This window comes from Cornus florida, unplaced genomic scaffold (genome assembly GCF_030987335.1).
Source record: "Cornus florida cultivar Cherokee Brave unplaced genomic scaffold, ASM3098733v1 CherokeeBrave_3.0.0_Hap2_Chr11, whole genome shotgun sequence".
Taxonomy (NCBI): domain Eukaryota; kingdom Viridiplantae; phylum Streptophyta; class Magnoliopsida; order Cornales; family Cornaceae; genus Cornus; species Cornus florida.
In genome coordinates, this window is record NW_026775581.1 from 137,444,535 (window position 1) to 137,472,403 (window position 27,869).

The 27,869-nt window shown below is 35.0% G+C and overlaps 5 protein-coding genes and 1 long non-coding RNA gene across 7 annotated transcripts; 3 read left to right on the plus strand and 3 right to left on the minus strand.

Moving 5' to 3' along the window:
• Positions 1-1,133: 1,133 nt before the first annotated feature.
• On the plus strand, positions 1,134-4,292 carry LOC132285885 (uncharacterized). Of its 2 annotated transcripts, none has more exons than XR_009472634.1 (2): positions 1,134-1,364; positions 3,797-4,292. It is a non-coding gene; the product is annotated as an uncharacterized LOC132285885 (long non-coding RNA). The 2 variants fall into 2 exon arrangements; XR_009472635.1 differs by lacking the exon at positions 1,134-1,364 and adding an exon at positions 1,848-2,793.
• Positions 4,293-5,330: 1,038 nt separating this feature from the next.
• LOC132286005 (putative F-box protein At3g16210) lies at positions 5,331-6,878 on the plus strand. The gene is made up of 2 exons (XM_059788258.1): positions 5,331-5,397; positions 5,530-6,878. Exons 1-2 carry the CDS (start codon positions 5,375-5,377, stop codon positions 6,740-6,742), a joined length of 1,236 nt encoding a protein of 411 aa, XP_059644241.1. The 5' UTR covers positions 5,331-5,374; the 3' UTR covers positions 6,743-6,878.
• Positions 6,879-9,980: 3,102 nt separating this feature from the next.
• Positions 9,981-16,423, plus strand: LOC132282937 (anthranilate phosphoribosyltransferase, chloroplastic-like). The gene is made up of 10 exons (XM_059784780.1): positions 9,981-10,372; positions 10,652-10,795; positions 11,027-11,188; positions 11,265-11,348; positions 12,327-12,515; positions 14,385-14,475; positions 14,658-14,717; positions 15,475-15,593; positions 15,950-16,084; positions 16,201-16,423. The coding sequence occupies exons 1-10, from the start codon at positions 10,178-10,180 to the stop codon at positions 16,231-16,233; spliced, it is 1,212 nt and encodes a 403-aa protein (XP_059640763.1). The 5' UTR covers positions 9,981-10,177; the 3' UTR covers positions 16,234-16,423.
• A 4,096-nt stretch (positions 16,424-20,519) lies between these two features.
• LOC132282237 (F-box/kelch-repeat protein At3g06240-like) lies at positions 20,520-21,104 on the minus strand. The gene has a single exon (XM_059783843.1). It carries the CDS (start codon positions 21,102-21,104, stop codon positions 20,520-20,522), a length of 585 nt encoding a protein of 194 aa, XP_059639826.1.
• A 645-nt stretch (positions 21,105-21,749) lies between these two features.
• Positions 21,750-22,925, minus strand: LOC132282239 (F-box/LRR-repeat/kelch-repeat protein At1g09650-like). Its single transcript, XM_059783848.1, has one exon. The coding sequence runs from the start codon at positions 22,923-22,925 to the stop codon at positions 21,750-21,752; it is 1,176 nt and encodes a 391-aa protein (XP_059639831.1).
• Positions 22,926-25,117: 2,192 nt separating this feature from the next.
• On the minus strand, positions 25,118-27,495 carry LOC132284206 (glutaredoxin). Its single transcript, XM_059786291.1, has 4 exons — positions 27,314-27,495; positions 27,106-27,194; positions 25,497-25,595; positions 25,118-25,409 (listed from the first exon to the last, which is right to left on the minus strand). Exons 1-4 carry the CDS (start codon positions 27,367-27,369, stop codon positions 25,294-25,296), a joined length of 360 nt encoding a protein of 119 aa, XP_059642274.1. The 5' UTR covers positions 27,370-27,495; the 3' UTR covers positions 25,118-25,293.
• Positions 27,496-27,869: the final 374 nt, after the last annotated feature.

Below are 27,869 nucleotides of genomic sequence, written 5' to 3' on the forward strand. Positions count from 1 at the left end.
CAACATTTATAACCCTACCAAATACGCAATAGCCCAGCTAAAACAAGTGTGCTGGGTATCTTGGAGGTATGCCTTCAAGGCGTAGTTTGATTTTAGCGTGAGTTTTTATAGTTGGTGTTGAATAAGGGAATGTCCTATCTTTTCACCATTTATCTCAATTGTTTAGGATTGATCCCTCTGGTTAGGGGCTTTTATTTTAATTGTGAGTATATGCCCTCTCTCTTTGTTTTGTACTAGACTGTTTATATATAAATTTTTTCCTCTATTTAGGGGGGAACGTCAAATTAAGAATGCACAGACCGTATCTGTAGAAATAAATGTAGAAAGAGATATGGGGCATAAATTTGAGGTGTGAGAGAGAACGAGAGAGATTGGATCCGCGAAGATAATGAAAGAGTGAATGAGAGAGATTATGAGAAAGAAGAGACAAAATTCTGGGTTATAGCAGCACCACGTTACAATAATTTATACCTTTAATGGTTGTTTGAAAATCATTCTTCAAAAACAGATTCAAGCATATTATAAATCAGTTTTCTAATTTTTTATTACTTAGAAAAAAGAACCAAACTTTTTTTTTTCAGTTCCTTTCTTTTCTAACTATTTCCATTAAATCAATTGGATAATTTTTTTTTTTTTTTAAAAATAAATACTCTCTAACTAAAATGTGATTATGCATAATCCGCATAACTTTTGATTAAAATATTAGAATATTCTATCTCTCTCTAAACATCTTACAAAATTATTTATTTTAATTCTTATATTGATTTTATTTTTAAAAAAGAAACCAGTAATATTTAGCTTATATAAATTTATTTACACCTATTACCTCGTTTAATAAAATAAGAACAATTTAAGTAAACTATAATATTTTCTTTTAAATTATCAAAACCATGAAATAGTACTTTCCCACCATATTTCAAAAATAATAATAAAAAAAATCATGCTAAAAGCAACTTAAAAATTCTACATTTACTTTCATTCACTTTCCCTATTCTACTAAGAATTTTCATCTAACTAAAAGCAAATAAAAAGCGAAGTGAGGAATTCTAAAAGTTAAATAAAAATTGATGGTAGGAACTTCATAGTTAATACAAGTTTAATACGTTTAATTTTCTTTGCCCTTTTCATTTTCAATAAACAATGAAAGACGCGCACTGTTACCATTTTATTTTTGAAAGGTCCGTCCGTTTCCAGCACCGAGTTTTGAGTTTGAGTGTGTCGTCGGCGGCTGGCTGCTTGCTTTTGGGAGCCCAACAAATGCCCTACATTCTAGAGATTTCAAAGGAGAGAGAAAGAAAATCACAGTTGGCTTTCACGGTTTTCGTAGTTGCCAACCGGATGATTCATTCCATAGAATCCTTCCTGTGAGTCTCACCGTCCTCTTTAATTTCCTGTTACCTTCAGTATTTGATGTGGTGCATGTTTGTCCCCTTTTTTAAAAATTTACGAAAATGTTAGTATTTTGATTTCAAATTGAAATTGGGTTTAGGGTTCCAATGGAATCGATCAAAAAGGGGCCAATGACGAGTTGTAATGACATTCGTCAGAGGCTGCCTGAGGATTTGATTATTGAGATCTTCTCAAGGCTGCCAGTGAAGTCACTGATTCGGGCCAGAGCCGTATGCAAAAATTGGTACACTATCATCAAAAACCCTAACTTTGTTACTAATCACTACAACCACCACACCAACAGTGCCCATCTTTTTGTTCGACATCTTGAACATCCTTCCCATTCCAGTATATTTTTTTTTTTTCATTGTACCCTGATGAAACACTCGCGGGTTCTCCCCTGGTGTATCAGGATGTGGTGGTGGATATGCGCCACCGTCTAGCCATCAGTCTCTGTAACGGCATACTGTGTCTGCAAAATCATTTCAAACGCTTTGCGCTGTGGAATCCTGAACAAGAGAATTTAGGTCCCTCCCACTACTCTCTCCTAACTTTTCACCCAATGTGGTGTATCCCTATGACACTTTTGGATTTGGTTTGGATCCCATTACTAATGATTACAAGGTGGTTTGGATTTGGAAGACTATGGATGATAATCATGATACTAGAAAATTAAAGTATACTCCTTATGAGGTTGCTGTGTATACCCTATCTACTGATTCCTGGAGATATCTTGATGATGTTGCTTTGCCTTATGCTAACATTCAAATCCCTCTGTCTAACACATGCATTAATGGAGTTTATCACTGGTTTGCAGTAGACAGTGACTATCATGATCTGATCCTTTCATTTGACATGGGCAATGAATTGTTTCACGAGATCCGTGGTATTCCATATTCAAAATGTGGCATTCTTGCACCCTACTATGACTATCTTGCTCTGATTTGTCATTGTTCTAGTGATTCAGGTGTTGACATTTGGGTGACGAGGGAGGAATGATGTTGGACAAAGCAATTTACTTTTGAAATCCTTGAAGGATTCGAATGGCCACTTGGGTTTTGGAAGAACGATAAGCTTTTTATGGAAAGTCGTGATGCTCATATGGCCTTGTATGATCCAGAGACTTGTGAAATTAAGGATCTTGGATCCCGATATTATTCCGAGCCCTTGCTCTATAGGGAGAGCTTAGTCCCTATAAGAGGCAGAAATGGGTTTGTAGAACAGGATCAGACAATGTCTGACGTAGATCAAGTTTTAAACTTTTCTAAATGAGTTCACCTACCGGTCACTCCATCCGATAAATTGTGTGTTTTGGTGCAACAACAATGACTAAAAAGGAAAAGGGGGCAAACTAGATGCAGAACTAAAAGGAAATGGCATGTTAATTTATCATTTTTGTTATTGGTGAGTAATAAACTAAAATTTTACCTTATTCCTTTTATCTCATCAGCTGTGTTTAGTATAAGCATTTGAACCCCCTCGAGTTTTCTTTGGCTGACAAGATTTTTTAATTGAATTCTAAGTTATAATTACAATTTGTAGAGTTTAACCTGTCTTCTTCTTCTTCTTTTTATATTTGCATTCTTTAAGTTATAATTACAATTTGAACAACCTGGTTGAGTCATCTGGTTTGTTGTGGGTTTACGGTTTAGCACCATTTTGGAAGTATGTTGACTATAAATTTTTGAACAAATGAGTGGGAGCGGTAAATGTCTTGGAACTTATAATATATTTCTTGAAGAGCAATACTGCAAAATTTCAAAAAAATTTCTGACCAAACAAGTCAAAAGGCAGGTTTTATACTCTATATATTATATATGTCAAATGTAATCTATATTTTCTGATACTTGTATAATCATTTTAGTCAATTTCATATAAATCATGGAATTATATGGAGAATCATCTTGTAATATGTATGTTTGTAGAAATGGCTTGAGTTCTTTCTGTTGGGACTTCTTTAGCAATCCTATGTACGAATTTTCATGGAAAGTTATTTTGGATGAAAATTTTTATGGGGAGTTGGGAGATAAAATAAATTTTAGATGTATAGGGATTTAATGATTTATCCGGTATTGGGGTTTTTTGATCTTGAAGACCTTGCATAATAAAGATATAATTCTTTACTTGCTCTCATTTTTAAGAAATCTAAAGATGGTCTGTTTTTAAATTCAAATTCCCAATTTGTCATATTCATTTCTGTATTGATATGTGCCCTTGTAGAAATGACTTTTTTATGTATAAATATTTGCAAAGATTTATGCATGCAAAGATAATGAATGTAGGCTTTTAGAAATCTTTATTCCACCTAGAACTTCTATTCTGTCCTAATTCATAACTTAGCATGCTTCAATTTTTATTGTTTTTTGTTTTCCCATTTTTGTAACATTCTTATGTTGATGATTGGCAGGTAGTTGTTGGTAGCATTGTTGCATATCCCATGCTATTGTGTCTTTGCATTGATTATGAAAACAAAACACCACTTGTTGTCCGGATGGTTCCCTCAATCCTACCAATACTTGAGATGAGAGAGAACCTTGAACTTGACTCCTTCAGAGCCAGAAGTGTTTTTGTTTTGCATTGAAGGGATAAAAATGGTTGATTGATGCTGCTTTCTCCTTGAAGAGGTTCCACTTGAGAACACAATTCCGAGACGTATTTGGCAGTTGCTTCCGTTATTTTTTTTATTGGTTCTCTGGGAAAGAGGAAGTGGTGAAAGAATTTGTTGGATGTCGAAGCAATAAATTCTGAAGAAATGATCTCTCTCTCTCTCTTGTTTTTGTTTCTTTTTCCCTTCTGAAGATTGATCTACCCTGTTCTTAGTCTCGTTGCGTTTGTATAATTCTTCATGGAGCTGGTTGGTTCCAAACTTTAATCATTTACAACTTCAAAACTCTGTTCGTCCATGTACATTCTCCTTGGTAAGTTCCATAAAAGTACATTTATTGAAGCCCACTGGAAGTCCTTTTTCTATTAATAATTTTGGTTTACATACCTTTTTTCTAATAATATTTTTTTACAGCCTACCTTGTCTTTTTCTTTTCGGTAATTAATTATTTACATGCCTTTGTCACCATTGCACAACATGTATATTTATTCAACCTCCTTATTACTCCAATTCATTTTTATTAATATGTGTAGTAGCCATACAAATAATTTGCCTTGCCCAAATTCAGACAACATATTGTCATATTGAAACATGAGGTGTATATATATGTGCGCGCGCGCGCGCGTGCAAATATACTTTATTATAAAAAATAAAAATAAAAATTTAAATGCAAACATAATTGTGTGTTTATGTATGCACAATATAATATATGTATGCACTGAAAATAAGTAAAATTGCAAATGATTATTTACCAAAATATAAAATAAAAAATAAAAAAATTTGTAATGTTTGAAACAAACAAAAAAAACTAATGTAAGAATAATATTTTTTATTATTATTATTTTTCAGCAACTAAAATAACTTGAAAATTTGTGTCTAAAAATATTCGGGTCATTGGGTTGGGTATGGGTTGACTCACCCATTTAATACCTAACCCATTTCAGACCTAAGTCACACAATTCTTTTCAACGGGTATCGCTTTGACGCTCCGAGTGTGCTCCAACTTTCACACTTCGAGCGCTCTCTCGTTCAAATTTTTACTATTTATTACTTAATTTTGTCACTTTCACACTCCTACTCTTGCTTTATGTGACTTAATTTATGACCCTCTATAAATGAATTGATAACGAACGAATTATTGTTTCACCGTATCTTTCTCTGAGACAGTACTCAGATCGTTACGCCTTTCGTGCTAGTCAGAATTTACCCGATAAGAAATTTCGCTATTTTAAGACGGTTATAGTTATGTCGGCCGTTTACCATAGCTTTAGTCGTCGACTCCCCTATCGTCGTGTCACCAACTTTTTTATTTTTCTGACACTTTGAAGGCATCACATTTGGTTTCACTTTCATGGTGTTCGATCTTGTAGTTGCCAACGGATGATTCATTCCAAACAATCCCAGTGAGTCTCACCGTTCTTCTTAATTTCCTGTTATCTCCAATATTTCATATGGTGAATGTTTCTCGTGTTTGTTTTTTATTCAAGAAAAATGGTAGTATTTTGAATTTGATTTCAATTTGAAATTGGGTTTAGGGTTTCAATGGAATCAATAAAAAAGGGGCGAATGACGAGTTGCAGTGACATTCATCAGCTGCTGCCTGAGAATGTGGTAATTGAGATCCTCTTAAGGCTGCCCGTGAATTCACTGATTCGGGCAAGAGCAGTATGCAAAAATTGGTACACTATCATCATAAACCCTAGTTTTGTTTCTGAGCACTACGACCACCCCAGCAACAGTGCCCGTCTTTTTGTTCACCGTTATGACGAAATTTCCAGTGGATATGCTTTCTCATTGTTCCCTGATCAAACACTCGCCGGTTATCCTCCGGCGTATCAGAATGTGGTGGTGGATATGTTCTTCTATATGGATGTCAGTCTCTATAATGGCATACTGTGTCTGTCCAGTCGCAATCAATCCAAAGGCTTTGCTCTATGGAATCCCGCAACCAGAGAATTTAGGTCCCTCCCTGTATTCCGTCTTAACTTTCCACCAGATGTAGTGATTTTCAAAGAAATTTTTGGATTTGGTTTGGATCCCATTACTAATGATTACAAGGTTGTGTGGATTTGGGACACTCTGGATTCTAACGAAGCAATTAGGGGCCCTTACCAGGCTGCTGTGTATACCCTATCTACTGACTCCTGGAGATATCTTGGTCATGTTGCTACGCCTTATACTACCATTTACAACCCTCAGTCTAACACATGCATTAATGGAGTTCATTACTGGCGTACAACAAATAAAGAGAATGATCATCCATTGATCCTTTCATTTGACATGGGCAATGAGTTGTTTCACAATATACGTGATATTCCCAGTTCACATGGAGTTCTTGCATCCTACAATAACTCGCTTGCTCTGATTGATGCTGATTCTCGTCCATTTGTTGACATATGGGTGATGAGGGAGGAAGGGTGTTGGACAAAACTATTTACTTTTGAAATCATTAGAGGAGTGGATCGGCCACTTGGGTTTTGGAAGAACGGTCAGCTTTTTATGGAATCTGATGATGGTTTTATGACCTTATATGATCCAGTGACTCATGAAATTAAGGATCTTGGAACCCGGTTTATTGCGGATGATCCCTTGCTCTACAGGGAGAGCCTAGTCCCAATAAGAGGCAGAAATGGGTTTCTAGAACAGGATCAGTTGTCTGATGTAGATCAAGTTTTAAACTTTTCTAATGAGTTCATTTACCGGCCACTCCATCTGACGAAGATTTTGAAATTCCTGGTTTGTATCTGATCTTCATGCTGTGTGCTTTGGTGCAACAACAATGACTAAGAAGGAAAAGGGGGGAAACTAGATGTAGAACTAAAAGATAATGGCATGTTATTTTTACCATATTATTGGTGAGTGATAAAACTAAAATTTTACTCTATTCCTTTTGTCTCATCAGTTGCGTTTATTAGAAGCATTTGAACCTCTTGACTGTTCTTTGCTGGCAAGTTTTTTTAATTGCGTTCTTAAGTTATAATTACAATTTGTAGAGCTGAACCTCTCTTCTTTGTAGATTTGTTCATAGTTAAGAATTGCCTGGTTGAGTCATCTCTTGAAGTTTGTTGTGGGTTTAGGGTTTACCACCATTTTGGAGGTTTGTTGACTACGAATGTTTGAACAAATGAGTGGCAGCTGCAAATGTCTTGGAACTTATATTTCATCTCTTGAAGGTGAATACTATAAAATTTCAAAATTTTCTCTAACCAAACAAGTAAAAAGGACAGGTTTTATAAAGAGCAATTCTACTTATTGTGTTGGATACTGAAAGTGAGTCCTATCTTTATATGTTATATATATGTTAGTGTAATCTATACTTTCTGATTCTTGTACAATCATTTTAGTCAATTTCATATAAATCATGGAATGAATTGGAGAATCGTGTTGTAATGTTTGTGCTTGTAGAAATGGATTGAATTCTCTCTATGGGGGACTGACTACTTTAGCAATCCTATACATGACTTTCCCGGGAAATTATTTTGGAGGGAAAATTTTATGGCAGAGTTGGGAGACGAATAAATTGTAGATGTATAGGGAATTAATGATTTATCCGGTGTTGGGATTGTTTGATCCCGAAGACTTGCATAATAATAGAGATTTATTTCTTTAGTAACTCTCAGTTATAAGAAATCTAAAGATGGTCCGTCTGAAGAACTTATGATGATGCCATTCAAATTCCCAATTTGTCATCACCATTTTTGTAATGATATGTACCTTTGTGTAATTGACTTTTTTACTATCTATGGGGACTACCTGAGCAATTCTATAGATTACTTTTAAGACTTCTGAAGGTTAATAATTTTTCATTTTTTGGACTTCAATTTAAATGAGATTATTTCTTTTTCCTAAATGTAAATGAGATTATTTCATTAACTGCTGTTGTCTTTCGGATGTCAGTGATCTGTGTGTGTGTATGCTGCCATCACACATTCAAAAATGTACTTTGTCCAGTGGTGCCTTCTAATTTGTTGTAGTTGGTTAGAAAGATTAATATTTCCTTGTAAATTCTCTAAACAATGAAATTGTACTTTCTTACCATTTTTAAAGAAAAAAATTATGCTAACTAAACGCATCTGAAAAACTCATCTGGCTTGTAATATTTTATGTCTCTAAATATTTATATTGCTTTTATTTTTTTAAAAAGAAACCAAAATACTTGGCCAATATAAATTTACATAGACCTATTAGCCTATTTACTAAAATCAAGGACAATTTAGATTAATGCAGTATTATTTAGTGGTACTTACACTACGATTCAAAGTAGAAGTTACAGATTTGGAGTCCCACAAGGTTAGCAAATGAGCTACTTGCCAAGGTGTTAAAACAATATAAAAAGAAAAAACTTACTTTGATTTTCTACTGTTGATTATCATTGAAATGCAAATGAAATCTAAATGAGGAATTTTAAAAGTTAAATAAAAATTAATGGTAGCTTTTAATAGTAGTTTAATGTGTGTAATTTTGTTTTTCTTTTTCATTTTCAATAATAAAAAATGACAGATCCGCAATTGCTTGTTTTAAGTCCGTGGCTAAAGTCTGTTGTGTGTGTTGTTCCAGTAGCCCCAACAAATGCCTAGATTCTAGAGTTTTGGATGGAGAAATATGAAAATCACAGTTGGTGCTTTTACTTTGATAGTGTTTTTAGCTTGCAACGGATGATCCATTCCAAAGAATCTTTCCTGTGAGTCTGATGATGTACGCTCCTAGAACACCATCACTTGTCTGATGATGTACATCAAGTTTTCAACTTTCTAAATGACTTGAGTCTCATAAGATTAACAACTGGGAAACTGAACCAGAACTTCTCTCTCTCTCTTAACTTTTCTCTCGCCTCACTCTTAACCCTTCATTCGTTCTCTTCCTTCTGCTTGCTCCTCCTCACTCTCCTCCATGGGAGTGGAGAGGTGCTGATCCTTGCTACTCACTGCATAATAAATTCGGCGGCGTGTTGTAAATAGTTTGTTCGGCGGGTGGTTTCACGCCGTTTTACTGTTATTTTGCCAGATCTACTCCTGTTTGGCTGGTTTTCTAGCTCGATGGGGTGGATTCGTTATTTTGTCTCTGGCTAGATTTTTGATCTATGTCGGGTTTGATTGTTCCCGCCTTCTTGTGTGGGGTTTGGTAGTTTTTTCCTCAGTCGGCGACGCCTTATGGATGCAGCCTTGGTGCCGCTCTCTTCTTCTTGGTAGTTTCCGCTGTTGTATGTTGGTTTGTTTCTCAACAAATTTGGAATCAGTTCTTCAGTTTTTTTCTTATATTGCTTCATGATTTGTTTGTCTTTGTATGGCCATTTTGGCAACGTTTGTAGATGCTCGAGGCTATTGTTCTTGCCAGGATAAATAAAAAAATTAACAATTGTCTGATTGATTCATCTGATTCGTTGTGGGTATATTGTTTTTAGATGTTTAGGGATTTAATGATTTATCCCATGTTGGGATTCTTCAATCACAATTAAGTATGGACATTTCATATATTTCTAACAAAACCCTAGTATAAAACACATTATTAAGTGTTAAATTTTTTTCTTTAAGAAAAATTAACATTATATCCATGTGATCGCAAGCCAATTATTTAATGATATTTATTCTTTTAAAATAAAAATATTATTATAATAAAGTGGAGAATACGGTGTGTGTGTAAATATGATATAAAAGTCATTACAATTTTTAGTATTATAAAAATTTAAAATGAATTAAAATTTTATAATATTATTACTCATATATAAATAAAAATATAAAATTAAAAATAATTAAAATTTTATAATATTATTACTCAATATATATATATAAATGTCCAACCCGCATCCGTACCTTGTTAAAAAAAAAAAAATTGGCTCTATCCGTGTCCCATGTCCATTCACATAGAAGCAGCATGACTAGGGAAGCCGACACGATGACGTGGCCCAGTAAGGAGGATGCAGATAAGCAGCATGACAAGGGAAGCCGACGATACCAACTCTTACATAAAACGAGAGATGACGACAACTGGATGAGAAGCAGCCACACGATGCTGTAAAATTTCGTCTTTGTTTTCTCGCTCCAAAATTAGGTTTCGATACACACACTCTCTCTCTATATACACACTGTATATTTATAGATTTGAAAGTGCACAGCAATGATGTGGTGAAATCTACATAAAATTGTTCGAAATTAGAATGGTTGACTACAATATAATGCAGTAGTGATGGCTGTGTGTGGAAACAGTGCTTCCGTTTCTCTCTCCCCGTCTACTGCCAGACACTCACGGGGTTCTCTTGAATTGCAGAAGCGTTTCTTAGCTGTGCCAGTCACTAAATGGAGTTCCAGAAAATTAAAATCTCTAGTGACGGATATGCCCTCCGCTCCTCCATTACATTTGCCTATAACATCCTCCAAAGAGGTACGCAACTGTAATTTCATTCATAACTTGTTTGGTTGCCGAGTAACGTAGGAACGTCAAAATTAGATAAATGAAATCTGACTTGATTTTTGTCATTTCGTGGAACCAAGACTTTAATTAAACAGATGAACTTGTATATATATATATTTATATATTCTTCTATTTATTTTTCTTCCTTTTTTTTGTGCTTTCTCACATAGTATACTGTTCTTTTGGTGCGATTTGAATTTATGCATTTAGATGATTGTGTGTTGATAATTGTTCGATGATTTTCTGCAGTTGATTGAGTGTTTACTAAATCGTGAGGATTTAACTGAAGAGGAGGCTGAAGCTTCTCTCAATTTCTTGCTTAGTGATGGTAGTGAAGCTTTGATAAGTGCTTTTCTTGTTCTTTTAAGAGCCAAGGGAGAGACTTATGAAGAAGTATGTATACTTTTACACAAACAAGATGACAAGAATAGTCACATGTATGCCTGAGCCTGTATATTTTATTTCTCAGATATATCTAACCCGTCGAATTATTTTTCACAAAGTGACTGTTACTCTTACTCCAAATCGCGTTCTCACGCTTGTCTGTTTATTTACACCCCAAAAGTGACCTCTTGTTATGTGTTGTGGATAATTTTTCATTCTTTAAGCTTTCTTGTGATGTAGATTGTAGGACTAGCAAGAGCAATGATCAAATGTTGCACGAAGGTTGAAGGGATGGAAAATGTAGTTGACATTGTTGGGACGGGAGGCGATGGGGCCAACACTGTGAATATTTCAACAGGGGCGGCTATACTTACTGCAGCTTGTGGTGCAAAAGTTGCAAAGGTGAATTTTTTTTTTTTTTGCATGTGGTGGAGTTGATGTTGTGTGAAGAGTGATTTACATAGTGTTCTTGTTGCAGCAAGGTAACCGGTCTAGTTCTTCTGCCTGTGGAAGTGCTGATGTTTTGGAAGCCCTGGGAGTAGTCATTGATTTGGAGCCTGAGGTTAGTGCATCTTAAATTGATAGGGCTGCTTGAAAATTTTTAAATTTGAATTTTATTTGGAAACATTTAGCATTTGATGTGGAATCGGGTGCGCTTAACCTTCATGGTTTTAATGGACAATGATGGGTCATGGGCTTAACATAATACTCTGAATGGGTTGGAATATCAAATAACAAATTTATCCCAAATTCCTCAGAGACTTCTCATGGTTTTCTGAATCTTAACTTAAGAGATGAACCCACAAATTGCTAGAACACCATTCCTTACAAGCATAGCACGATGAATTTGAATTGAGAAGCCAACTGTACCTGATATCCCTATGAGCTCTTGCTTACTAGATGAACTCCCATATTTCTGTCACTTTTGTGCCTTGATCCCCTTCTTCAGTGATGAATATGCATGTTGAAGTGTGTAACATGCTATGCAAATATTGTGGCTCTTTAGCAAACATGTAGAGGGGAATGGGTAAGCAGTCTATCTCTTTTTTTGACAAGTTTAACCAGTCAATTTCGAATTGACAGGACAATTTCTGTCAAGAATATCCGCGGTTTACTTTTGCTTGTGAGTTTAGTAAACAAGACACTGTCACTAGTCATTTGAAAACCATGTAGGACATTCTATTTCATTTGTTTTTCAAAATACATTACTTAATACATCAATAAGCTGTCCATTTGAGATTTGATAGTAGCACTAAACCCCCCCTGAAGTCTGAACTATCAATTCGATACTCGACTCCTTGAACTATACCGTTTGTTGCAAAAAACCCCAAATCGTTAGTTGGCCATCTGAAATTTAACATTAATCTAAGGAACGTGACCTGGTCCAATTTTATGATGCCAAAAATAACCTTATGACCGTTACACCCATAGTCGTGGTTTATGTTCGCATCATCTTCTGTAAAGCAAGTTAATTTAGATTTGCTGGGGATATATAATGATCTCTCCATTTCTTTTTTATAGATATCATGTTCTGTATCAGGGGGTGAAAAAATGTGTGGAGGAAGTGGGAATTGGTTTTATGATGTCTCCTAAATACCATCCTGCAATGAAGATTGTTGCTCCTGTGAGGAAAAAGCTTGGGGTGAAGACTGTATTTAATATATTGGGTCCTATGTTGAGTCCAGCACGGGTACCCTTTGCAGTTGTCGGTGTATACAAAGAAGACATAGTAAGTTGTTTGATTATTAACTCTTATTTGCATATTACTTTCTAATTTGGAAGTGGTCATTACTTGGTGTAACTTTGGACTCTTAAACATGAGAACTCAGGTTTAAGTCTAAAAGCAGTCTAAAGTTCATGCAGTCCTCATCATGTCTTCCCTTGTAGACAGTAAACAAGATCTTTGTCATGTAACTTGTCATTTTTCAAATTAGAGTTTTTTTTTTTATTTTAGGGTTTTTTTTTTTTTGGGGGGGGGGGGGGGGGGGGCGCGGCGTTGGTGGTGTTGGTTTTTACAGAAATGCAGCAGATAAATGAGGTGGTCCTGTGGTGCTGACAGTAGAAACTGAAATTCTCTCTCTCTCTCTCTCAATGAATTGGATTTATGTACAAAAAAAGTATTCAATTAATGAGCTAGCTTTTGTGATTTGGTATTGTTTTCCATTTTGTATATTTTAATCTAAATGTTTCCTGTAAATGGGATTAACAACTGACCTATCTGGTCAAATATAAGTTGTTTGTGTGCATCCTTAATAACTAAAATTCCAAAGGTTACACCTGTACCAAATCTATCCCTTCTGCATCCTGCATTAGCAGGACTAATACCAAGTATTTTTTTCCCCAAACTAATAGCTGCACATGGGGATGTTCTAGTCTTTCGGCTGTTTAATATTCATGTCACGAAGAGTGGGTAATTATAATTCCTAATATTAGCAGCTGTCATCTAGGCCAACCTGCTACCTGCTTGAAGCTATATGACATGGAATCTTTATAATGCGTGAAGTACTTGTTTCAGATATATCACACCTAAATATGAATATGTGATATACTGAAATGTGTTTGACTTATCTAGTTGGATATGCACCTAGCAAGCTGATACTGCAATTCTTATATGCTATCTGGTTGTAGGTAAGACTTTTATATGGTGTTCCCTTTATTATAGCTTCAAAATGAGGAAGTTTCTTATTGAATGCTCTGTGGTACATTAAATACCATATTACCTTGGGAAATAAAAGACAATATTAAAAAAATGAAAATTTAGCAAGTGTTCCGTGTCCTTTGGTTTGGGTATATGATAAATTCAACACTTGGACACATATGCAGAGCCAAGACACAATGTACCCAATTCATGTAACATAGGCTTGAAGCTATCTGGGAAGTTGGATGACGCTTCTTGTATAATCCAGAGGTTTAGATGGAGGCATATTTGGGTCAAGAGGTAGATTATTACTAGAAAAGTTGGGAAACGCATAAAATTTTTCTTTCCATGTGCACTTGTTAATGATGCTTCTTGTATAATCCAGAAGTTTAGATGGAGGTATCGTGGGTCCAAGAGGTATATTGTTATATACCAGTAGAGTTGAGAAACACAAAAAAAAATTCTCTCCATGTGCACAGGTTAATCATTAGCTTTGTCTCTTTTAAAAAGTAATTTAGACCAGAAGTTCCTGTCACATGAAGTAGCAGTTGTCAGTCTTTAGTTCTTTCTTTTTTTTTTCATGCTTTTCTTCCAAATAACTTTGCCTAAACCTTTTCCTGGTATTCATTTCCATGTTTATGGTGCCCTTGTGTCAACACATTCTGCATAAACTATATCCTTCTCAGCCTTCTGTCCCCAGGAAATGTATTCAGGACTACCTCAATAACATTTAATCATCTGATATCTCTATGTAATGTTTTTGGTGTCCCTGTGTCAGCAGACTGCACAAATTATGTTTTTTTTCAGTCTATTGTGCCTGTGGAATGTAGTATATATTTTTACAGCTTTCTAGGTAGTTTAGTTCTTATAGATCATTCAGCGACTACTTTGAAGACATTTTATTGTTTGTTATCTCTCTCTGTAGTGTTTAAGGAATAAGCTTATTTCATTCTTGGATAGGTCACTAAGATGGCTAAAGCATTGCAAAGATATGGCATGAAAAGAGCATTAGTTGTTCATTCAGAGGGCTTAGATGAAATGAGTCCTCTTGGTAAGATCCCTTTCTTTGGTTACTTCGAAGCTCATTCAAATTGAATGTTATGCCATTAAGGCTTTATGGATGCTGGACACTAGCCTTTTCTGGTTTCTCTTCTGTATTACTTGTATTTAATTTTTTTCTTTATTTTTTATTTCTCTAGTTTGTTCTAATGGATATTTTACTGATGTTGACAGGGCCTGGAGTACTCCTTGACATCAAACCTGAAAAGATTGAAAAATTCTCTTTTGACCCATGTAACAGATTCATCATCTCATTTTTATTTATCAATAATGAAACTATTAAAAGATAGGGATGCAGTTTTTTTGACCCTGTAGCTCTGTCCAGACTATACCAGGTTCAGACAGTTCCCTTTCCAAAATTTGGGGTACAGACATGAGCGTAACCAGGACGGGGTTCATGTGTGAATTTAGTTCCGATTCATTTAGGCCTTATTTTTTACTGTATCTTATGGTAACCTGATTCAACTCTTTAATCCAGGCATGGAAAGGGTCTTATTGATTGAAAGGAGAGGTTTGAGCATGAAATGGGAGAGGTTTGAGCATGAAATGAAGTCTTTGTTCGTGTTTAAATTGATGCATATATATTGTTCCAGTTCATGGTCCAATGTGGACCCAAACCTTACCCGAATTATAGTTACTCCTAAACTAGTACGAAGCTCAGCCAGAATATAATACCTGCTTGAATGCTCATGTACATGCACACCTCGTGTTCTCTACTCCTGTTAACATACCATTTTAAGCTAGACAACCCTAGTTAGACCCAAATTATTATTATTATTATTATTTCATGAATGGGTTGGTATTTTTATTTCAAAAGATATAGCAATAGAGTACAATGGGAGAGGGCATACCCTCTGCAAGATAACACCCTAGAGGATAGAATACATCCATTTCCAGCAGGATCCATAAAATTTTCCAATAGTAAAATAAATTTTGCTTCTGTATTGAGTAATTTTTAGCTTCTCTTTTTTTTTCTTTTCTTTCTGTATAGTGGATTTTGGTATTCCTCGCTGCACAGTGAAAGACTTGCAAGGGGGAGGCCCTGAATACAATGCAGAGGTACTAAAGTGTGTACTATCTGGTGAGACAGGATCCATAGCAGATGCATTTGTAAGTATCTTGCCATTTCAATATGACTCGACCCGTCAATTAATATGTTTTTGCTTCTCATTCTAACGTGATAATATATGATGTCTCCAAACAACCATAACTTGAATGCATAGATTAGGTCCAACCACTGAATCTAGAAAATGAAAAAAATAACCATAAAAATAATTTTTTGGCTACTTATGCATCGTTTCTGTGCGCTTCTTTTCTATATAACCGTATATTGAGAATATTAGATGAGAGAGTTTTTATTTCATGCAACAGAGAATACATAGCTGTTTACTATCTAATTCTATATTAATATAATGGATTCATTTCATACTCTGATTGTTTTACTTTATGCCTTGACATGAAATCAGGTCCTGAACGCTGCAGCAGCTCTCTTGGTGAGTGGGCAGGTTAGCAGCCTAGCCGAAGGGGTAGCACTAGCCCGGGAAACACATCAATCAGGAAATGCTCTCAACACCCTTGAGTGCTGGATCAATGTATCAACTGTAAGTGGAATGTCTTTCTTGTTTATATCACACTCGAAGAATAGAACTTTTGCAGCAAAAGGCTTAGCAACTTGGACTCTTATATTTTTACTTTCCCTGGTTTCTGATCATTACAGAAGATTAAAGATTCAACCATCATGGTTTCCTAACTTTTGACCGATGGGTTTGTTACAAAATGGCTAGCATTGAGCTTATTGTATGTTTTAGAGAGAAAGGTATGCAAATTTGTTTGGGACATGAAGATACGTTCGTTATAAATGGCTAGCATTGAGCTTGTTTTATGTTTTAGAGAAACAGGGAAAACTTTATGCAACATTTATTTTATTTTATTTATTATTATTATTTTTGCAATACAAAAGGGAACAAAACAGAAACTAGGAAACAACACACCCATCCACAGAAAGGGCTACAAACACCTTTAGCAGGGAAAAGAAACAAAGTCCAAGATTGAAGCTCTGAGTTGAAGGGCCACCTTGCTCACTTGATGAGCAAATGAGTTGCATGATCTGGGAATCCACTGCAACTCGAATAGAAATTCGGCTTTTGTTTAAGAACACCTTTTAATGCTTCTTCAGATAATATTAATCGTAAAACAAATTGAGAGTTCCTTTCTATAAGAAATTTAGAGTAACCCAACTCACCAAAGAGTTGATCGCCTCTCTGAGGGCAAGACCTTCACCTTCCACCCATTTCACCCAAACACAACTTTTTAATCACAATCCATCACTTTCCCTTCCCTTTCCTCCCATTTCCACCCTACCAAACTGAGCCTTACAGTATTAAATTCCACCATCAATATTTATTTACGGGATAAATTATTCGGTAACCCTTATTAACGCTAACTTTAAAAAATTCTTTCATTTATAGCTTTTTCTTGATTGGACAATTCACAATAAAATATAATGTTATGTTTGGTGTGCAGAAATTGAATAGAATGCAAGTGGGAATGGAATGAGAATGAGAATGGGAATGGAATAGTCATTCTCATTCTATTGTTTGGTTATAAATATGAAATGTGTAGGAATACAATGATAATAACCATTCTAGTGTTTGATTGAACCAATTTAAAATTTAGAATGGAATAAATTTTTAATTGAATTCTTTAAAATATCCCTCTTAGTAACAAATAAATTAAATTAAAATAAAATAACAAAATAATATTCTCTAATAATTTTTTAAAAATAAATGGTGGCAGTGGCGGTGGTGGTGTTGGAAGGCGGCGGTAGTGACAATGGTAGAAATTGGTGGCAACAGTGGTGGTGGAAGGTGGCAGTGGTGTTGGTGGAAGACGGTGGCAGTAGTGTGGTGATTGTGGTGGAAGGAGATAGTGGTGTGACTATGATGGTGGTGGAAGGTAGTGGAAGTGGCGGTGGTGGTGGTAGTGGTGGTGGAAGGCGGCTGTGGTGGTGGTAGCGGTGGCGGTGGAAGGTGGTAGAAGGCGATGGCGGCCGCGTTGGCGGCTGTGGAAGGCGGCGGCGGTGGCGGTGGCGGTGGCGGTGGCGGTGGTGGAAGGCGGCTATGGTAGTGTAGGGCTGTGGCGGTGGCAGTGGTGGTAGTGAAAGGAAATAGCAATGGACCAGTGGTGGTGGTGGCAGTGGTGAAAGGCGATGGCGGCGGTGGTGGTAGAAGGTGGTGAAAGGCAATGGCAGTGGTGGTGATGGAAGGTAGTGGCGATAGTAGTGGTGAAAGGTAGCGGTGGTGGTTGCAGCAAACGGTGGCGGTAGCAGTAGTGAAAGGCGGTGGCGGTACGGTGGTGGTGATGGAAAGTGGTGGGCGATGGTGAAAGTCAATGGTTGTGCAAGGCCGTGGTACTGGTGGTGGTGGTGAAAGGCAGAGATGATTGTAGTGGAAGGTAATGGTGGTTTTTGGACTTGGAATATGAGGGTATTTTAGAAAGTCGATTTTTTAAAATAAATTACTTAGGAATGGAACAATAGGTTTAATTGTGGAATGGATTTTCATTCTAATGGAATGGCCATTCCCACTTTAAGTTGCATACCAAACAAAGAAATGGTTGGAATGGACATTCCATTTCATTCCATTCATGCATACCAAACGTAGCATTAGAGCATAACTTAGAAGAAGTTCAATTGGACTCGCCCAAATTCATTCAAAGTCTCCAATCTCAGAAATTGTGATTGAAAAGCATAACCGATCTCCAATTTTGAAAGATTTTGAAAGAGTAAAGGAAGGTTGTGATTTTTATTTTTTATTATACTTTTCAGTGAAAATGACAAATTTTGGAAAGGTGTGTTCATTTTTATAAAATCAAAAATAATTTGTTAACATATGTTTGCTGTTGAAGTTTTAAAACAGAAACAAGAAAATGTGTTTGTTATTTGTTTTTAAATGACTCTTTATTTACTATTACAGTATAATTGAAAAATAATAAGGGAATATTTTTAATTTTATTATTAGAGTGTATAAAAATATTTTTATTTTATTTACTATTTAAGTATAATTGAAAAATAATAAAATAATATTTCTCTAATTGTGAAAAATAATAAAATAATAAATAGTATTTGAAAACTAAAACTGAAAATCAAAGCTTAATTTTGGAGTTGTGAGAATTGTGAATGAAATGACAAGTAATTTTTTAAAAAATTTAAATTTGAAAATCAAAATATAATTACCAAACGGATTTTGTTGCCTTTTTTTATTAAAAAAATGAAAATTACAGCAGAAAACAGAAACGGAAAATGTTATCAAAGCGGGCCAATTTTGAAAAGCAAGCCCTCGATCAAGGGACTGCTCTGTAGTGATCTTTTTTTCTCAACAGTCCAATTAGTATTGTTTTGGGCAATGATCTAAGGGCCTTAACCAAAAATTGGTTTATTATTATTATTATTTTTTTTCTGCACAAGAGGCAGGCCTTTTTAGGCAAGACAAACCCAAAATGACAACCCAATGCACTCCGTTGCGGGTTGCCATTTTTGACCCACGGTTTTTAAATTCCTAAGGGTTACCTTTTTAGCGATCCACGAGTCCGCATGAACGGGCTCCCCTGTATTATATTTTTTAAAAGGCCCAATACACTGTAGCTGGCCCATAATTTGTTTTAAGGGCGTGTTTGGGTAAAATAAATGCCATAAATCAATTTTTTGGCCTTTTTTTTGGTGTTTTTTTTCCCTCAACAAAACTGAACCTTAATGCACTGTTTGTCAGGCTTTTTTGGACCAAAAAAGTTAAAAGAAAAAAGAAGGAGAAATTCAAATTTTTTTTTTTTGTTTTTCTGCACAAGTACTGAATATTTTATTACTTAAAGGCTTAAATGGATATTGTATAGGTCAATTTTATAATGGATATTGTATTGTTTTATTTTTTCAAAAAAAAAAAAAAACCATTTCATCGTATTTTTTTAATGTAACAGTGTTTTAATGGCTTTATTGTTCCAAAAATTGATTGTCAAATTTGTTTTTTTTTTGCCTTTCTTTTCAACTCTATAAATTCATCAACCCCAACCATCATTGATCTCACATCCAACCCGTATCTATTCTCTATTTTTTTTTTTTCCTTTCTTTTCACCTCTATAAATTCATCAACCCCTACCATCATTGATCTCACGTCCAACCCATATCTATTCTCTAATCCTACAAAAAAATATATATATATTATTATTTTTTAAAAGCGAAAGTGCTCCGTTGTAACACCTTATGTAGTAAAAATTTGGAGAGTCTAAAGTTGATATAGACTCTTCAAAAACGATGACTTAACAAATTAAAAAATGTCATTGGAGATGCTCTAAATTTTTTTTTATTTATTAAATAGGATAATATGTCTTGTTAAATTTAAATTGGCTAAGTATTTTTTGTTTCTTTTTTTAAAATAAAAATAATATAAGAATTTAAACAAATAATTTTGCAAGACATTTAAAGAGATACATAATATTATGCTATTCTTATCAAAATTTACATATAAATACATTTTACTGGACAATGGCGCATTGGCGCATCTAATGATATAAAAGATGCAATTAAATTAAATAAAAATCGGTTGAACCAATTTTGATTCTATTTTTGTTATATGTTTAGGAAACTTGTCAAAATAATTTTGCCACACACTCGTGCATGTGTGTAAACAATGCGAAAGCAAATTCCAATTCGGAATAACTTGGTCACTCCATTCAGTATACAGGGTAGCATCAGATTTATAAAGAGTTACAAAAAGGCACATCTGAAAAAAATAAATAAATAAATAAAACAGAGGAATTTTAGTAGCTTAATCATACATAGTTTTATCAAAGGAATTAATTATCCTTGCATTTTGATTTTATTTACAAGGAGAGTTACAAATGCAATCAACACATACACATACCCACGCCATGAAAATTTAAGCAAACCATATTCTAGCCCTTTTGTTTAAAATAGAATTTTAAAATGTACTACGTATTAGGACAGGTTTATTAAGATTGTCATATATACGCGGCTCAAAAATCTCACAAACAACAGGGAGAGCTTAAAAGAGGGAATTGAAGAGTTGATTGTTTTGTCCAACACCCTTCTTCCATCATCACCCGTATGTCAACAGTTGAAAATGAATCATAATTAATCAGAGGCAGAGAATTATTATTGTAGGGTGCAAGAACTGCATGTTTTGAATATGGAGTAATATCACTTATCTCATCAAACAATTCATTGCCCATGTCAAATGAAAGGATCACAGGATGGCGGTCATTGTCCATCGCAAACCACTGATAAATTCCATTAATGCATGTGTTAGACTGAGGGGTGTGAATGATAGAATATGGCAAAGCAACATGATCAAGATATCTCCAGGAATCAGTAGATAGGGTATACACAGCGGCCTTGTAAGGACTAATTATTTCTCTAAAAGGATCCCAAGTGTTCCAAATCGAAACCACCTTGTAATCATTGGTAATGGGATCAAAACCAAATCCATAAGTTTCATGGCCACTCAGCATATCAGGTGGAAAGTTAGGAGAGAGTTTGGGGAGGGACCTAAATTCTCTGGTTGCCAGATTCCAGAGGGCAAAAGGAAGGGTTTGATTGCGCATACCCATTACAGGGATTGGCAAAAAGATGGTAGGGCATATCCACCACCACATCCTGAGGAGAACCGGCTAGTGTTTCATCTTGTGTTCGTACCTTTTGGCAAGTAAGAAGACCATGAAAGTGAAGGCAACTGTGATTGGCGGGATAAAAAATAAAATATGTCCAAATTATGCAAGGTCTTGATCAAACAATCCCAACACAATGCATAAATCATTAAATCCCTATACATCTAAAATTTATTTGTGTCCCAACTCCCCCACAAAATTTTCGTCCAAAATAATGTTATGTGGAAACTCATCCATAGGTTGATAAACTAGTCCCCATACAGAGAATTAAGTCATTTTTATACAAGCATACATATTAAAACATGATTCTCCAATTCATTCCACGTGATTAATATGGAAATTGACTAAAACGATTATAACAAAATCAATAAAAATAGAATACACTGACATAAATAAGTTTACTGGTCACCAAAACAAAACTGATAAAATGAGATGCCACATTACCCTTAGTTGTGCACACAGTTTCCCCCTTTTTCTTTCTTGGCCATTGTTGTTGCACCAAAACATAGATTCATATGGGATGAGATATAAACCAAAAATTCCAAAATCTTCATCAGCTGGAATGGCAGGGTGTTTTTCAGCTTAAAGTTAGCTATTAGAAAAGTTTAACACTTGATCTACATCAGACAACTTCTGATCCTGTTCTAGGAACCCATCTCCGCCCTTGATTGTGACTAGGCTCTCCCTGTAGACCAAGCACTCAGCCCAGATCCGGGATCCAAGATCCTTAATTTCATGAGTCTCTGGATCATACAAGGCCACATGACCATCCTCACCATCAGTTTGCATAATAAGCTGACGGTTCTTCCAAACCCCCATCGGCAATCCCACTTCATTACGGATTTCAAAAGTCAATTGTTTTGTCCAACACCCTTCTTCCATCATCACCCAAATGTCAACAATTGGATGGAAATTAGAATGACAATCATAACTAATCAGAGCAAGAGAGTTATTGTACGTTGCAAGAACAGCACGGACTGAACTTAGAATTGGAACATCACGTATTTCGTGAAACAACTCATTCCCCATGTCAAATGAAAGGATCACGGGAAGATGTTTGTAGACAAATGTAAGCCAGTGATAAACACCATTAATGCATGTGTTAGACTGAGGGGTCTCAATGTCAGAATGAGGCAAATCAACATCAAGATATCTCCAGGAATCAGTAGATAGAGTATACACAGCAACCTTACGATCACACATCATATGTCTAACCTCATCCGCAGTGTCCAAAATCCAAACTACCTTGTAATCATTAGTAATGGGATCCAAACCAAATCCAAAAGCATCTTGGAAAATCACCACATTGGGTGGAAAGTTAAGAGGGGGTACCCGGAGGAACCTAAATTCTTCGGTTGCGGGATTCCACAGAGCACAGCGATAGTGATTGTACAGACACAGTATGCCCTTATAGTGACTGACCCCTAGGTGGTAGGGCATATCCACCACCACATCCTGATACACCGGGGCAGAACTGGCCGAGAGTGTTTCATCAAGGTACAATGACAAAAAATATTTCTTGGAAATGTTGTCAAAATGGTTAACAAAAAGACGATCAGGGTTGGTGTGGTGGTTGAAGTGCTTAGTGACAAAACTAGGGTTTATGATTATAGTGTACCAATTTTTGCATACTGCTCTTGCCCGAATAAGTGATTCCACGGGCAGCCTTAAGAGGATCTCAATAACCACATCCTCAGGCAGCAGCTGATGAATGTCAATACAACATTTTTCTTGAATTCCGAAAATTGAAAACATTTGCCCCATTTTAAATTGATTCGATTCAAAAGGGAAAAAGAAAATTGGAAACCCTAAACCCAATTCCAATTGAAATCAAAATATTACTACCATTTATCTTGAATTACGAGGAAAAAAAAATATGAGAAAAATTCAGCATATAAAATCGTCAAGATAACAGGAAAAGGGGACGGTGAGACTCACATGATTTCTGGGAATGAATCATTGTTAGTATCTTTTGGCAAGTAAGAACACCAAGAAAGTGAAAGTGAAAGTGAAAGCGAAAGCGACTATGATTTTCTTGTTTCCCTTTGAAATGTCTAGAAAGGAGGCACTTGCTGCGGCTACTAGAGCAAGCAGCGAGCAGCGAGCAGCGAGCAGCTCTCTCAATACTCGGTTCAAGAAATCCGAACAATACGCTAAATATAGAAGAGAGAGAGGGAGAGCAATCTTTGCCACCGACTTAAACAAGCCATAAATGTAATAATAATATTCTCTCCCTCCCAGGTGTACATGTTTAAAATTTGAATATTCTGTGTCTATCTGGCAGTCTGCCAAACGTGGAAAAAAACAAAAAAGTTTATAAGTAATATCCAACAATTTTTTTTAGAAAAAAAAAGTGTAAATGGTAATAGCACTTCAAGTTTCAACCACCGCATCAACATTGATCCGAAAATTAAACACTTCAAACTTGTATAAAAGCCTACCATCAATTTTTTTTTTAACATTAAAAATTCTTCATTTAGCTTTTTTTTTCTTTGGTTTTGTTAGATGAAAATTCTATTTAAGGAAAGTGAAGCGAATGAATTATACTTAGAAAATTTTCTAAACAATTGTAGGATATTTCAAGATTTGGACAATTTACAAGAAAATTACTCCCTCCCAAAATAAATGTTTCTCGCTCTCTCTCCCCCTAAATACTTGTTCATCTTTCTATTTCGAAATGTTCCCAAAAAAACATGTCTAATATCAAAATTAGATATACTATTTTTATAACATTTTCAAATTATCCTTTTAACTAAACAAGTTCACTAATTACGATCATTATTTTGATTTTTAACAAGAGTATATCTAAAATGTCACTCTTATTAATACAATAAAAAAACTACTAAAATTCCACAACCATCAAACTCCAAAAAGGACTTATATTTCGGGACAGAATGAGTATTTTTTTAGAATCTAACTTTTTATTGTATTGGTAGTGAATCAATTATCAAATTTATACCTAATAGTTTTTGCAATGTAAAAAGGTTATATTGGTAATGTTACCAAATATATATATATATATATATATTTTGACTTTTTAATTAAGATATTAATGTTACAAAAAATAGTACTTTGATTTTTTATATATATTTTGTTAGGACTTTCAAGAACAGAAAGGTGGACATTTATATTAGAACCAAAGGAATATTATTTGTCTAAATTGTCCTTATTTTACCAAATAGATAATAACCGAGATGATACAAACTCTCCTCCCCTAAGGGGAGGTTGGGTATTTGAACCACCTTGAAGGCATGAGTGCGGTGTGTATTTAAAAAAAAAAAAAAAAATTAAGAATGTAAAATTTTCATCTCAAACTTTTGTTTTTCTTACTTTTCAAACGGCTTAACATGTTTTTTTTCATTGAACTTTTGTGTGAGTTAGACTTGTGTGTTTGCTTAACCTTTCAAAAAAAAAAAAAATTTCCTTACTTTTATTAAATGGTATAATAAGTTTAATAAATTTATATTGGCCGAGTATTTTTTATTTCTTTGGTTTTTACTTTATAAGAATTTAAAATAAATAATTTTATATGACATTTAGTGAGATACATAATATTATAAAAATAAAAAAGATTATTAAAAAAAGATACGATGAAAGTTTATGATGAGGTATTGAGGTGTAACGCGCATACACCGAGCAAACTTATAGAAAGGTTGGGTTCAATTTCAACTGCTTAAGATTGATGATGGGATATAAGTATTGTATCTCACTATTAGGAACAAGGTGACCTACCTCAAAGTTAATCCACAAAGCTGTAAGTACTGGTCATAACCAGTAGAGATTGGAGTTGCAGGGACTCTCCAGCTGTGTGTGTGTGTGTGTGTGTACACGAAATAATTATTTTTTTTTTTTAATCCAGATTTACAGCTTCTTCTAACCTGTGCTTCCTAAAATGGAAGCCTCTATTGAGATACGCCATTCAGGTTTAAGACTTAGGAAGCAATAAAACAATCGAGTAGACAAATTTTTTTATTTTATTTTATCAAGTAGGCAATTAGTTTATGAGCTTAGAACACAGTAAGACATAACAGACAGAAACAGCATAAAATGATAAACCTCAGATGTTCATTTATTATATATCATTTACTACAGTCATCAAAGCAGACAACTTGAAGCAGATAACTTGACTCATTTAAGAGGCGGAAGACGATTTGGCAACAGCTCCAGCCGCAACAGCTCCACCCGCAACAGCTCCAGCCTGGGTTAGCAAAGGGACGAGCTTTCCTTGATTGTGCATACCAGTTGTTGCTGCACAGAAAGAGAGTATATTAACACAGGAAAGGAAACAACTACATTTGAAATGGCAACAATTGTGGTTAAGGATATAGGCCATACCGTCACAGCCCCCAATGTGATTGCCACCAATGAACACATTTGGCACGGTCCGCTGTCCAGTCCACTCTCGCAATGCCGACTGTACCTCACTTCCATCGCCTTCAAAATGTAAAATATGCAGATTTGTAATTGATCATTGCATATGCACATTATATTGTTCACACACACACACACACAAAGCTTTTGCTTGTACAAATGCACAAAGTGATGAACCATGCAAGTTGACAACAATATCTCCTCTATGTATACCAATGTCAAAGCTGTTGATCCATATAACCCATGGGTACTAGCCTACTGTCCCATTCACTAAATGACCATCCATGGTAGCATCAGATTTATAAAAAGCTACAAAAAAAGGCACATTTGGAGGGGGAAAACAGAGGGATTTGAGCACTTAATCATACCCTTTTTTGAAGAGATTATCCTTGGATTTTCTTTAAATGGAGAGTTATCAAAGACTGGGAGGTACCATCACTGTTTATTGGTAGCATTCGACTTTAGCTTTATGGTTGGTGAAAACTATTATTTGTAATTGGCCCATTCGCAATAACATATTCATACATTTGAAAATGTTTTACAACACAGAGCCATTCAATCTTCACATAATCGTGCAACATCCCTATGGGGATTTTGTATTAATACATATACATATTACATGATGCAACACCAACAAAAACATTAATCATTCCAACCAACAACAACAAATTAGAAGCACCATTGAAAGAGTACTTTTTGAAATGTGTTATCCCTGCATATATATATATATATATATATAGACACACATACATACACATATATAGATCAGGTGAATCGGAAAGAAAATGCCAATTAATGAAATAATCTCATTTATAACAAGGTCCTTGTGAGCCAACAGCCCAATGGAATTATAAATATTTTGTTACCATGATTAATACAAACGATCTCTACTGAATTAGATATGAGGAATAAATCTTTATAAATCTTATATTTATGTCCAAAAAAAAGAAAAATTCTTTGAAAATTATTAACTTTACAAAGACTTAAAAGTAATTGATAGAATTGCTCGAGTAGTCCCATAGAGAGTAAAAAAGCCATTTCCACAAAGGTAGATATCATTACACAATATGAAGATGACAAAAAGGGAATTTCAATGGCTCAATCATAAGTTCTTCAAACAGACCGTCTTTAGAATTATTTGAAATGAGCCTCATTTATGCAAGGCCTTCGTGATCAATTATGGATATCTAGTTTTCTTTGATAAGTAATTATGGATATCTAGTTATTCATGCCATGTGAATTAGACACAATGAATAAATCATTGAATCCCTATGCATCTCTTTTTTTTTAATAAGTAATTTGATCCCTAATTCCTATGCATCTATTTTATAAAAAAAAATTAATTTGTGTCCCAACTCCCAATAATTTTTTTCCTCATCCATAGTATTGCTAAAGTAGAATTCAAGCCATTCCTACAAACATATATACTACACTATTCTCCAATTCATTCATGATTAATATGAAACTGACTAAAATGATTATACAAGAATCAGTGAATATATCACACATAAATATTGACATAAACGTATTACGAGTATATATATATATATAGAGCGAGAGAGAGAGGACTCACTTTCAGTATCCAACTCAATAGCCTTGAAAGTGGCTCCAACCTCTGTGAGCAACTTCTTCACGCTCACGCAGTACGGACAATACGATTTACTGCCGACCCATACATAAATCCATACATCAGAAGATCAACGAATCAAATCAATAGATTTGTAGATTTAGTATAAATTAGGTATAGACATGTACAAAGATAGATCAAAAAAGAGATCGACCTGAAGACGACGACTGGATTGGTGGAAACGATCTCCTTAGCCTTTAACATAGCCATCTCTCTCTCTCTTGTTTTCTCTCCCCCGAACCCTAGGGCACCGTCCTGCTTATAGAGAGAGAATGGGCGATGACACGGTTATATCATAGGGCACCGTCCTGCATATATAGAGAGATAATGGGCGACGATACAGTGATATCTGATACACAGTGAGATGGTGGGAGTGTGACTGTGTCCCAGTCGCTAATGCTTCCAAATGGGTAGTGTTGGCCTGACCAATCAGTAATACTCCGTACAATTCCACTCAAAAGAGACGCAATAAATGGGCCTAAAGTTTGAACTTTGAACAAGCGAGATTAAAGCTTATTGGAGTATTGTTATATAAAATGGATTCAAGCATCATTTTGATCCTCCATGTGGCTTTAATCAGTAGACATTTGACACTAAAATAAATTATTATTACTATTTTTAATACATTAATGAATCATGAGGTAACGAACCCTTAAAGAATATTGCACGGCTGTCGACAAATAATTGACCTGCCATTATATCAATGTGAC

What these genes read in the sequence shown, in the direction of transcription:
- LOC132286005 (XM_059788258.1), top strand. Translation starts at nt 5,375, where the DNA reads ATGATTCATTCCAAACAATCCCA. An exon ending in ATTCATTCCAAACAATCCCA is followed by an intron (nt 5,398 to 5,529) that starts GTGAGTCTCACC and finishes AATTGGGTTTAG; the next exon opens with GGTTTCAATGGAATCAATAA.
- LOC132282937 (XM_059784780.1), top strand. Translation starts at nt 10,178, where the DNA reads ATGGCTGTGTGTGGAAACAGTGCTTCCGTTTCTCTCTCCCCGTCTACT. An exon ending in TCATTGATTTGGAGCCTGAG is followed by an intron (nt 11,349 to 12,326) that starts GTTAGTGCATCT and finishes GTTCTGTATCAG; the next exon opens with GGGGTGAAAAAATGTGTGGA. An exon ending in GCTGGATCAATGTATCAACT is followed by an intron (nt 16,085 to 16,200) that starts GTAAGTGGAATG and finishes TGATCATTACAG; the next exon opens with AAGATTAAAGATTCAACCAT.
- LOC132282237 (XM_059783843.1), bottom strand. Translation starts at nt 21,104, where the DNA reads ATGGGTATGCGCAATCAAACCCTTCCTTTTGCCCTCTGGAATCTGGCA.
- LOC132282239 (XM_059783848.1), bottom strand. Translation starts at nt 22,925, where the DNA reads ATGGGGCAAATGTTTTCAATTTTCGGAATTCAAGAAAAATGTTGTATT.
- LOC132284206 (XM_059786291.1), bottom strand. Translation starts at nt 27,369, where the DNA reads ATGGCTATGTTAAAGGCTAAGGAGATCGTTTCCACCAATCCAGTCGTC. An exon ending in AATCCAGTCGTCGTCTTCAG is followed by an intron (nt 27,195 to 27,313) that starts GTCGATCTCTTT and finishes ATGGGTCGGCAG; the next exon opens with TAAATCGTATTGTCCGTACT. An exon ending in TCACATTGGGGGCTGTGACG is followed by an intron (nt 25,410 to 25,496) that starts GTATGGCCTATA and finishes CTTTCTGTGCAG; the next exon opens with CAACAACTGGTATGCACAAT.